Genomic DNA, 13166 nt, shown 5'->3' on the forward strand with positions numbered 1-13166 from the left:
GATAAATTTGGCTATATTGAAGATATTTTGCCTTGCTGAGATGTCAGTTTTTGTAGTGAAATGTGTAATGTGTGTAGTGCAGCAGGAGGTGGGAAAGAGCAGTGTGCTCTATAGTTACAGCATCGAGGTGTAAAAACATTTGTTTTCCTAAAGTCCTAAAGGAGCATTGCTTTTTTTTTTCTTTGCTGGTTGTTCAACCTTCTAAGAATAAAAAACTAAAACCCTAGATAGGAAAGCTGCTTGGTCTGGGAGCCCAGGCTACTGATTTGTCCACCAAACTACAACCTACTGCTTCTCCCTTTCAGCTCACTGTGGAGAGAGAAGTTTCCTTAGAGAAGATGATTAAAGAGGCTGTAAATGTTATGCACCAATACAAAAGATCAAAAAAAGCACACATGCATGTACATACAGATACACATGCACAAATGGAGATCTTCATGCACATACTGTATACTCTTATTTATTAAAAAAAAAAAAAAAAAAAAAAAAAAAAATGCACTGGATGCTCAGCTATTAACCTTTTGAGACCCCTTAATTAGATAACGCTTAGAATAACTCTGATCCCCTCAGGGAATAGAGGCTAATCTGCTCCTAACTTTCTTAATCAAAAAGAAGGAGAACGTGAAAGAAGAAAAGCAGATCAGCAGCAAGTCAGCATTCACATTCTGAACTGCTCTAAACTCATAAAAGCTCCGAACTCATATAAAAGCAGACTTTCATTCATTGGCTCCATCCATTTCATCTCACAAGGCATAATGCATGCAGACAGTGGCAGAGCCATTCATATTCCCGTCAAACACCATGCACTGGTATAACCAGAGGGCCAAATGCCAAGAGTGATGGAATGAGAGAGAAGTAAGTAGATATTGTACATATTTTACATTATTATACATCTGAAAATGTCCTTTTCATGAATGGAAAATGACATTTGCACTCCGTGGGATTGATTTCGTCTGTAACGCTCTCAAATTTGTCTTAATTTCAGAAGCAATTTACCAAATCAATGCGAATGGCTCTGTAAAAGCAAATTATTTATAAGCTCGCATGCAGCTAGAATTCGGATAAAGACTGTAGTACTAGTCACCCATTCTAATGTTTGTTATTGCTTTTTCTTGCTAGCCTCCAAGTTTTCTAGCTTTAGAGCAGCACAACAACTTACCAAGTGAAAAATATCTTGACTATAGTCAAATCTATCTAGTATTTCCAATTATAAGATTGTAGTAAACCAAATATATGATTATTAATCCTAAGTGTAGACATTGCTTACTAATTTCAAGCTTAAAATAGTTCCATTCGCAGATAATTTTGCTCATTTTAAGCATTTATTTCTAGAAAGAAGAAAAATTATCTGCCAATAGAATCAGAAGAAAATGTAAAGCTCAATGTGTGTAAAAGCATCTAAAAACAGGCTTAATAATAATATTAAGCTAAAGAATATTATGTTGGTTTCCCAAACCAGTGGCCATGACCCCATGTGGACCTGCTTGATTTACGAAAGGGCTCGTGAGAGAAGCAGGCAATATCTTTGTTTGTTTCATTCATTTATTTTACTAATGAATACTACAAATGTCACTCTAAATAAGAAAAAAAACAAGCTACATTTCAAATATTTTCATTTTTAGTCTTTGTTGCTATCCATGCTGAACTGGTATAAGAGTTCAGCAATAAAAACGGACAAATTTCTCCATCTATGTACCTCTGCTAGCTCCTCGACAATATCACGAGACTCTGAACAACAGAAGGAAAAAAACATGATGGTGAATAATTAGAAGAAACCAAAAATATCAAGGCTCGGGGTCAAATTCATAATATCCTTTTGGGCTCACTTGGCCATAAAAAAAAAAATTTGGGAACTGCGCTAGCTACTCATTTTCTGCATACAAAATATAAACCTATAAACACAGAAACGATAAATTCCAACATTGTGTTTGAATTTTGTGAACTTTTGGCTGTGGGGTTCTTCAAGAACGTTGAGCAACTAGATTAGATTTATGTTTTCCTTACATCGTGCAAACGCGTTATTTCTAATATTGGTACAGTTTTACAGAGCCTCTTTAAAATAAACGTCTGAAACAGACTTGTGTTAATCAAGAGAATGATTAGCTGAAATGTGCTTTGTCGCAAAAATAACCGCATTCCACCCAGGCATGGAATTGAGGAACGGGAAAGGAATTTGACAAAAATCCCTTCACCCAAACTTGAGTGCATAATCTATGGACAGAGCCAAATTCCACAGTTAAGCCTTCGTTCCAGAGTACCCCAGAAATCTAAACGCTCGGCCCGGAGAGAGAGAGAGGGAGCATTTAGTGATCTGAGACACGGAGACAAAGACAGACAGTTGGAAAGAGAGGTGAGAAAGAAGGTGGTTATAGTGCTTTGGTCGCTCATGCAGAAGCAGTTTGGCTTGTGTGTTAGGAGCCACTCACTGCCTGCAGTAGAGGAGGAAGCAGGGGCAGGCAGCGCCGTGGCAGTGGAAGGGGAAAGCCCTACATGCGTGGGGCTAGAAACTGTTTTTGCGTCGTTGTGCTGGCTGACCACCGAAGGCTGGCGCCGCAGCGCACCGGGCACCGCCGTTTGACTCGACTGGAATGTATAAACCACGTCCATCTGCAAAGGAGAGGGAGAGGCCCGGATGAAGAAAAGGGAGAAAGAAGAAGAAGAGAGGGAAAGGAAGACAGAAAGACACCAAGATGTACAAAGCTATCAGTGGTTATAGCAGACATATGTTATGTTATTGAAAAACAGACAATGAAAACCCCATAACAATTAGGTTTGAGGCAGCTGAAGAAGAGGAGGGATAAAAGGAGACTTTTTTTTAAGTGAATAAAACTTTTTTTTCTTTTTGCAGGGGAAAGTTTTTCAGTTATTTTAGGACTAAGGAAAGGCTGAAGGCTCCCATTGAAAAGAAAAAAGGGAAATAAGGACCACAAAGAGGTGATAAAAAAAAAAAGTAGTTCTACAAGACAGGCATTGATGAGTTCGCTGCGAATCGTCTATGTGCCAATTAATTCCTCTATTGTGTACCACTAACCATGCATGACTGATAAAAAATAGAAATCCAGGAGGATTAGAAATTGTGTTGGTAGGACAGGAAAGGCGATAAGGAGCTAATTAGTAGAGCAGCAGTTTTTGCGGTCAAATGGGGAGACGGCGAGGGAACGTTCAACCTTGTCTAGATCAGAGCTAGAAGGCAAAGAGGGAAGAGACAGTCTGGAATTCAAGGACAGGGAAGTGGATTTGGGACAAAATCCAGGCCAGATGACACGCACGACAAAACTTCCCATTTGTCCCCTGATATCACTGTCTGCTCCAGTTAAACACAAATCAGTCATCACAGTGCACATTCATATGCAGAACACGAGACATACTTACACATAGAGGGATATAAGATACAATTCAATCAAAAAGTTTTACAGTCAGGTCCAGTAGCTAATAATTAAAATTAAAGTTGGATAAAATAAAGAAAAGCATGATAGAAAAAAAGACGGGATAACTGGATTAAACTAGATGAGCAAGGCATAATCTTTATCAAATAATACACTTCACTAATTTTGCAACCTCACAAGCAAGAAATATTAATAAGATAAAAAGGAGGTAATCAGGATGATTTGGTGTAGCAACATCACAATAAATGACTTTAAACAACAAATAAATTGTGTATTTGACTATATAGTTCACCTTCAACGTATTTCTAAACCACAATAAGCTTAACAATAATTTAAAAAGAAATGCCTGCAAAAAATGCCTGTTAGCTTGATCACTACAGTGAGCATGTCTAAGGAAGTATTTAAAAAAGAAAAAAAAAGTGAACCACAACAAGCTAAAATAAAGGATAGGAAAACAAAAGGAAAGTGCAAAAGACAGACAAAGATTGATGGTCTGAATGCATCATGATCTGGTTCGCTACTGTAGACAAAATTACATTTCAGCACCGAAACACACCAAAAATATGATCAGTGTTAAGCTTTCCATTTTCAGAGGAGGAGAAAAAAACCTAATGAAACCCAACGGGAGAAACATGTTGTCTGTGGACATTCATATGGAACGTTCATCGGTGCTCAGTAGGAGGTATAACGCCCCTGCCTCGGCGTTCCATAAAGAATTCCCCATCAGGCTCAGCACGCCTTCATCCAATCCACACCCACAAAAAAAAAAAAAAAACCCAAACAGAACAGACACAATCCTGAAAGATAAATAAGTCTGTGCAAACCCATGAACCTGTTCATGCTTGGAATTTCTGCCACACATCATCCTTTAGTGCAAACTGTATAAAGTCTGCATACTGCACTAAATTCTCCAATAAAGCCTTTTTATTACAAGCAGCTTGGGCGGGTTGAACCTCTGCCATCTAGTGTGTCGCACTCAGGATTCTGGTCTCTAGAGATTCAGTCTCTCCGGATTTCTAGTAGGCTGTAGATAAGTTTTATACCCATGAGGGCAGTGTGTTACTTCCCAGAGTGTCTTGTCCTTTACTATGGAGTGCTGGGATGTGACACGCACCACTGCTCAGCTCGGAGTCTTAAGGGAGTTTGTGAGTTTGTGTGAACGGGCTCACAGGAGAAACAAAAGCTGTCCTCCATTAACATTTATGTTTGCATATTCTTGTTCAATTTTTTCATCATTCAGTTTTTTTTTTTTTTTAACCATGTCTACTTGTACTTTATACCACAGCGCTGATAAAATTCTCCAATCAGAAGGTGTGCATTAATTTTCTAACACGGCTCGGACTGTAGCTCCGGCTGTGAGGTTTATATTAATGCGCTTGTTCTTATGTTATACATTATCATTTCTATAGCAACGCGACAATATTTACAGTGACTTGAATGGCAGAGGCTCTAAGCCTAATAATAAACAGATTAAGAAATCATGGTATTTAACAAAAAAAAGTACAATCATTTATTTTCTTTCAGGAGACACATAGGAAGGAGTCTCCAGTGTCAGTGCTTTGTAATAGTCGGTAGGTTTTCTGCCGCAGAAAAGTCTTCAGGACAGAGGATTCTGCCATTTCCAGAGACATGACAAGCTGGTTTTTTTTTTGCCTTATTACATTCATGTGAGAGGAAAAAAAAGTGAGATTTGGTGAAGGAACCACTGCTATAACACACTTGATAACAAGAACTGTTTCGATGTTCCTTAATATTAAATGTAACTATAGATGGTTAAAAATTGTAACAGTTGTATGAGAGGTAAGAGAGGAATAAAACATCAGCACATGCAGTTACAGGAGAGAAAAAAAAAACAATCACTTTTCATCAAGTTGTATAACACCAACTGGCCATTGATTATTTCCCAATAACAGTACAGGGCATTGTTCGTTATTCCTTACTGTTCTTAGTGCTTACTTTTTAAAATTCTTAATAAGTATTGAAAAATCTTACTTGCTTTTGTCTGTTCTTTTTTGAAGCTACCTTGAGGCAATTTTAACTGGGAAAGAGGCTATTCAAATAAAGCTAGCTTGAATCGACTGTCCCGACAATTAGTTATATCATAACAATATAACTATGTGATATTCAACATGCGCGAGACTGTTATCATGGAGATTTCAGATTAAGTGCCTGATTTAAATTTGATAGTTGTGTATCTATGTGAAAATCTGCACACTGGGCTATGTGTTACAGAAGACACAGAAATGCCCTGAATATATAAATCGTAGTAATTACATAAACTTTAAACAGCTATGATATTCTGATACGCTACCAGAATATCATAGCTGTTTAAAGTTTATGTAATTACTGTGATATGAAACTTCAGTATTGTTATAAGCTCATTGGATGAATGTGAACATATGTACTATTTAACACTGTATGTAGCAATAAGGCTGCATTCATATTGACAGTTCTGAAGGAATGTACTCTGATATGACTTTGCACCAGCTAATAGAACCTGAATAGGGGCAGAACTTCAACAAATCACATCGATGTTGAGAAAGATGGAAAAGAAGCTGATCAGCTCGCAACCAAAGAGATGTAGGACAACACTAAAACTCAGTAAGGGCAGATATCGCTGAGCTAGCTGTGATGAAATGTTTAAAATCGCCTTGCTAAAAGCACTCCAGGCGATTGAAAATTGAAAAATATAGCTTCAGACTCTTATTGAGTTTTTGGCTATAATTTGTAATGTTATGTCTGCCTGAAAATTGTTAAAAGGTGACTGTAAAAAGGGGCATCTACTTATTTTCAGCATGGGCTCACAGTTACACTGTGCCTTAAATACAAAATCCACCCTTGCGTATTAAGCTTTATAATATACATCTGATTTTCAATGGTGTCCAAGATTTATTTCGTAATGAAATTCTAAGTTTTTAGTTTAAACTTCTTTCATGAGCATTACCAGTTTCCTACATGACCCAGAATGCCGTTCAGTCAAATGTAGCAGTGCCAGTAGGATTTAGCCCTCACATCATTTCTACCTAGAGAGAGCGATGCAGCAGTGCTTTAGTCTTTTAGACTGTTCAGCTCTCTCACTTCCTCATCTGTACACTCTGCTCAAACAGATCAGCTTCCAAAGCCTCATCTATCTAACAGCCATCATGCTTGTCATCTCGTAGCTTGCTAACTAGCCGAGCTGAGTCTCTGCGCTAACTCAACGCAATTTCTTTGAATAGCTGCATTGCATTCTGGTCCAAGATTTGCTGTCTCCACTATTTCTACTTCTCGTTAATTTGACATTGATGAAAAATGATGGGTGAGAAAAGAAGCTCTTGCTCTTTTGTTTTCAGGAGCTAACAAAATTTGAAGCTTCATCATTATGCCTTATGTTTGAGATTGCTGAAATTTTATTCTTTATTCCTATTAAATGCCACTGTAACTGCGCTATTAATAACAATGTCCCCCTGTGATGTCATCATGGCAGATAAACACTAATTTAATACAGCATCATCTAACAAATTAGCACCAGAATCACTAATCAGATCAGAAGTATTTCAGTATAATCATATTTAGGGTGCAGTTTTCTGACCAGATGTCCTTGTGAAAGCAGCCTGAAGTATCAACATTGGAACGTTACAACAAATCCAATCCATTACTAAGAGACAATCACAGGAAAAGTATGTATAAACATGTCTATGAATATGTTAAAACTAAAAAACGCAATGTCTTCATGTTCCTCGCTCCTGCAGCTGTGGTCATATCTGGAAGAGAAGGCTACAGTGGCAAGTGAAAGGCATTGTGGGAGTACCTGAGTCTGAATGCGGTTCAGCCCTCGGAACCAGAGGATCTGACCGCGGCGCAGCTCCATCTCAGCGTGGTCAATCTCATCCACGTCCTCGATCTGCTCCTCCTTCTGCATCTCCTCCTTGGTGCTGCCGTGACCAACCGTCGTCAGGAACTTCAGCCGATGTGTGGGGATGGCGGAGATTAACTGAGGAGGAAGAACAGGAAGTCAGATTAGCAGTTCTACTTAAAAATTATATATACACACACGCGCACAGATTCGCATGCTGATTACTGTTGAATTTATTAAAGTATATAACTATCCTGACTATGAAGCTTTTTAACACAGCAGAGTGAACAACGACTGGGCACCATTTAGCCTAGTCGTTTATTCAGTCTATTTATATAATTTAAGCGCTAAATACCAGCCTAAATCTTTAGATTATTGAAAGTGGATTTTAAAAGAAAAATTTATTTAATGTAATTATTATTGAATTAATAGGCCCACATTTCCCATTTTCAGCCTAATATCCATTGACTACTCTATTTATTTGCATTGTTGAATTCAAATTTTGAAATTTTGAAAAATTTCCCTGCACTGAGAAATGAATGGAATACATGACTGAAGTCTAAGGGCAGTTGCAGAGGCAGTTAACAAATATTTATGCAAAACACACATAGCTTTAAATCAATAATCCAGTCAACAAAAATGGAAAAATATAATTAATTGAAATGGTACAAACAGTTTTGCAAAAGACAACCTTTTATAACTTTGTTATTGAGTATTACATCTGTAGTTTTAAATTTACATTATTTAGTAACATATATTCACCCACCAGCCCTTAGTGTTCCATTAAAAGTGATATTGGAGTAAAGGGAGACGTTACATTTCAGCTATATGTAAATTGCTGTCCATAATGTATGCCTGTACATTACAGACACAGGTGACTGTGTCGAAAAGGTGAGTATTTAACAAAATGTCCCGGAATTTAAGATAAATAAAATAAATAAAAATCCCAAGATTTTGATAGATAAAAAATAGCAAACAAATACAATAGTTTACCTGATGACAAATAAATTCAAAAGGGTTCTCTTTTCACGGAATCATTTTATATGACTTTTGCAAAACATTTTCCATCACTTACACTGTAGACCTGACAACTGTCACTCACAAAAGGCATCTTGGAATAATTCACTACAGCATGGTGTCTTACATTAAAATTACAGTTCATCATACATTATCAACGTGGGAACGAAGGCAGCAACTGATGACAAATGTGTCGAGAAAAGCTTGCCAAGTATGTGACGCAAACATTTTTTAAGCTGTGTCTTATTGATCAATGACAAAGTGGAAGGTTATTATACAGCTGAGGCCAAAAGTTGACATACACCTAGACAAAAAACATCCAAATTCAATTCTTCACAATTCCACACATTTCATGTTAGATACATTTCTTCCTTTGAGGCATTTACAGTATCTACTTTATTTCCATAAGAGGTCATTTCACAATAATATTCACAGAGACTTATTTCAGTTTTCTTTTACTATATTAGATGTTCAGTTGGTCAAAAGGTTACACGCACTTTGTTTAATTTGGCCACATTGGCTTTTCGTCGATTAACTTCATGGATCAACTTAACAAAACGCTTCCGGTTGCCTTCCACGAGCTTCTCACAATATTTTGCCAGAATTTTTGCTCATTCCTCCCGACAGAACTGATGCCTCCAGTTAGTTTTGTGGGCCTCCTTACTCAGACACACTTTTTTTTTTAGTTCAGTTCACATATTTTCTATGGGATTCAGGTCAGAACTTTGTGATGGCCGCTCTAATACTTTCACTTTGCTGTCTTTAAGCCATTTTGTTACATCTTTGGAGGTATGCTTAGAATCTTTAGGGCCTTTCGCACCGCTTTAGTTCCAGAACTAAATTTACAGTACTAAAGTACTGGGCGATTTTGCAGGAACTATTTCCTAGTACTGTGTAAAGGGTTGCATTCGCACCGACAGTGGGCACTAAGAAGTGACGTAAGCCGGTCGACAGCGACGTCATTTGTGCATGGCGTTCAACAACGGAAACAAAGAAGAACAGCGTAAACAACTGGAGGATCGAGGACGCTGTGATTGGAGCTGTGTTTTTGTTGTGTCTCGTGGGTTTCACAATAATGGACATGGAATGTCGACGTATACGTAAAGCGATTGAAAGACTTCGGTCTTGCTTATTTATGTCGGCCTTGGAGTAGGTTCTTGCTTGGGCAGCAGCCTTTCAGACCATGGAGATATAGGACTCTCTTAATGATGGATGCACATACTTTAGTACCCGATGCCTCCATCTCCTTCATCTCTATCAACTGGAGTGACCCATGTGTCCCTGGTGGTCCTATACTGAGTTGTAGAACCGCAGTTACATATGTAAACATCCATTCTATTGCCTTTTGTTCCAGACTGACAGAGTAGTTTCCTTCATAACTAGTCGAGGCTACGTATCAAAATCATCATGAGGGTTTGTAACACATTCTGATGGAGCATCTTATCAGACAATAACAGACAGCACTCAAATAGTGCAAACTGCACACTTTACTGAGAGTGATAATCACTTAATGTGTTAATACTGCTTCTAACTGGGGATGATGATCACTCAGAGTATTAACCCTTCTTACTACTGAGGAAGACCATGTTGTAAACTAAGAATGGCACTGCTTCACAAATGTTCACAAGTGACGCGCCTGTCAGTGCTGTAAGATGTTGATGTGTACGAGACACGTGACACAAATAGGACAATCAAAGGACCATCAAACGGGGCATCGGTGGCTAAAATTATAGCTGCATAATAATTTCTCCTATTCTTATGCTGAGCTCTGTAGCTTGACAGCCCAACACGGTGCTTTCTTATGGCCTTTTGTCCATTCTCCATTGAAAAAAGTCTTTAAATATCCAGGTTTTCCAGGACACATGCTAAGTGCAGTACCTACATACGTTCTCAAATGAATGCAGGGTTGTGTGTGTGTTTGAAACAGGGGAGACGCAGTGGGAGTACCATGCTCAGTTTCCATTCCCCTGTGATGGTGTGTAATTGTGGGCTATAAACTTTTCATGTCTCATTATACTGCCATGCACTGTGTCTTCTTTGGGATGTGCGATTTTTTTGGGGGCGGTAACAGTTCGCAGGCAGTGCTGTGCGATGTGCCATCACCTCATCCACCATCCACCCTCCACCCTCCTCCTCATGCCTTCTTCTCTCCCTCCCACAGACCTGGATTCACACGCAGTTTCACTCTCCAAAATACACACACACACACACTCCTATCAGGTGCGAGCTGCTGAACGTCACCCACGTCCGAGCACTATGCCATGATGTTTTCATTACACCATCATGCTGAGAGCAGTACGGCGTCTCTCTCACTGTCTCCCTCTCCCTCTCTCTCGCACCGTTCTTTCACACTTTGTCATGTGCAGATGGAGCCTTTCAATGCAAAAAAAAAAATAAAAAAAAAAAAATAAAAAAATCCACCTACGAGCTTTATTCAAACGAACAGGGCTTTTTAGGATCCTGTTTGGAAGAGATGAAACAGTGCGCCATGCAAATAAAAAGCATTCCTGCCTATTAAAAATGATGAGAATGTGCAGTACCTGGCCCCAAAGCAGTTCGCCGACACCAATGAAAATACACCAGAGCCACTGATCCAGGGTGAGAGCTGTGCAAGAGAAAGGCTTCCCTCCGAGCTGCACGATGATGATCTGAAAAAGACAAACATGAACGACATGAGCACTAATGAAGTCTAGCTCTGATCAAATTAAATGATAAAAAAAAAAACAGAAAAAAAAAGAACTGAATTGTCGACAACACTGAATAAATCATCTGTTGCTACGAACTATTACATCAAACGCTGTAAATGGTTTATTTACAGTGGCATACTACTATAATTCTTTTTTTTTTTTTTTACACAATAAACAATGAGTTTAAAAAATCGCTTTGCTAATCCCCAACTGCTATTTTAAGAGCCCTTGAAATCCACTAATAATGGGTTTGTAAATACACTAAAGTTTTAGGAAGTTAATCCTGTGTCTTGCCTGCAGGATGAAGGTTCCCAGGACGACGCTGCAGAAGATGGGGTTCCTGTGGATGCCCTCGAAGACGTTCCTCTCTCCGTGGATCTTGCGGGCGTTAATCTCATTGAAGAGCTGCATCATGACGAAGACGTTGAAGATGATGGTGTAGTGTTCAGAGGGGGGTGAGTGAAGGGGGGCATTGCGACCGCTGTCGATGTTGAAGAACTTCTCTCCTAGGGAAAGAGCATTTCATTTCAGTCAATTTTGTTTCATTTCTCAATGTATATTTATTCAGTAAAGGAAAACTCCATCCGGAAACACAGTACATAGGTCGATATGTTTATACTGAAATATTTAGCGCAGCAGTTGTGTGCCATGCTGCAGCCACAGAAGGACATTGCTAGCTCAGTAGCAATGATGTTTAATAGGAGAAATGATCTGAAAGATAAGGGATAATGATCAGAGAGGTTAGCTCCTAAGAGCTTCTTTCCTTATTCAACACTTTCCAGGGACGTTCAATGTCATATTAATAACAAACCCAACATAGAATTAGTAGAGACAGCAAATGCTGAACTCAAAGCTCCAGAATGCAATGCAGCAGCATGATGGAGCACGACAAGTGCAATGGGATTGATGGCAGGATTAGCATGAATGTTGAAGCTTTGGAACTTTATCTGTTTGAGCAGAGTGTACAGATGAGGAGGTGAGAGAGCTGGATGGACTAAAGGACTAAAGTGCTGCTGCATCACTCTCTTTAGGTAGAGATGATGCAAGAGTTAAATCCCACTGGCACCACTATCAATGGGTAGTCGACAGCATTGTGGGTAATATAGGAAATCAAAGTGAAAATAGACCAAAACCAAAAAACTATCCTCACAATTTCAGAATAGTATAAGTCTTGGACGCCAGTGAATATCATGTATTAATTATAAAAATGATTATACAAGTCATTCAGGGTGAATATTTCCTTTAAACGGTTGTTATAATAGCATTACATAAATAAAATCTTTTTTTTTTTTTTTTTTAAACATATCTTACAACTAAATAATGGTAATTGATTATCATTACACTTCAGTGGTTTGGGAGATCAAATTGAATGTTTGGAAAGATTAGAAGAAGAATCAACATTCCTTAAATGATGTTTATAAGCAATGTAACCTGAGTGAGAACCCAAAAATCCCAGAGGTTCCAACTACACACAAGTGTGGTGTGATACAAGCACTCCATTACATGCCAATTTGTTCTGCCTTTGGCGTAATACTCCTCCTACAGTGAAAAAGCACTGTTTGTTATCTCAATGAGCTCACCAACACTAAGCCTGAGACACCCTTAGGCATGTGCGATGAGCTAGCAGCAGTGTACGTACAGCGTGTGAACCTCAGCAGCGGTGTTCTTCAAAGGCTCTGCGGACTGCATTAAATTTGCATGAATTAATCCTGGCAGAAGCTTTTATTCAAAACAACATACAAGCGATGCAGAATCCAGTCCAAGAACATAAGTGAGAAGTCGAAGCTTTAGGCCTCACTAAAGGGCTCAACAGTGGCTCTCTGGCTGTCATGGGATCTGAACTCACAACTTTCGCTCACTAGTATAGCATGCTAACTGGTCGGCTTCCACTGCCTTGAGCCACTAGAGGAACATTATATCACCATGTGAGGTCAGTCATGTCAAAAGAGTGAGTGAGAAAAGGATTCAGTGTGTGTTCATTTGTTCTGCATCGTAATATTGAGCAATTTCAAACACCCGGAAAACAAAGTTGTCATGTTCATGACACAAAGGTTTTCTCAGCTGGAGGAACACTTCAGGCAATGCAAGAGCAACACATTTATTTAGCAAATTGCATGAAAATATTTTTTTGAAAACTTGGAAACTAAAGATTCCAAAGAAGAAATTACAAGATCAAAAATGAAGCTAGTTTAATGCACACTCATGATAAGACTGGATCAATCATTTATTTAAAAAAAAATC

At 38.6% G+C, this 13166-nt stretch overlaps 1 protein-coding gene across 5 annotated transcripts in view; it reads right to left on the reverse strand.

Moving 5' to 3' along the window:
* Positions 1 to 13166, reverse strand: part of atp2b4 (ATPase plasma membrane Ca2+ transporting 4) — a 115401-nt gene that overhangs the window by 10566 nt on the left and 91669 nt on the right. For 2 of the 5 annotated variants that reach the window (XM_026935661.3, XM_034314466.2), the window contains 4 exons: positions 11220 to 11431; positions 10779 to 10886; positions 7177 to 7359; positions 2427 to 2607 (listed from right to left, as the gene is read on the reverse strand). In XM_026935661.3, coding sequence (XP_026791462.1) covers positions 2427 to 2607; positions 7177 to 7359; positions 10779 to 10886; positions 11220 to 11431 — 684 coding nt within the window. The remainder of the gene's footprint in view (positions 1 to 2426; positions 2608 to 7176; positions 7360 to 10778; positions 10887 to 11219; positions 11432 to 13166) is intronic. The other 3 variants (XM_026935659.3, XM_034314465.2, XM_053227074.1) reach the window with 2 other exon arrangements.

This window comes from Pangasianodon hypophthalmus, chromosome 20, assembly GCF_027358585.1.
Source record: "Pangasianodon hypophthalmus isolate fPanHyp1 chromosome 20, fPanHyp1.pri, whole genome shotgun sequence".
Lineage (NCBI taxonomy): Eukaryota > Metazoa > Chordata > Actinopteri > Siluriformes > Pangasiidae > Pangasianodon > Pangasianodon hypophthalmus.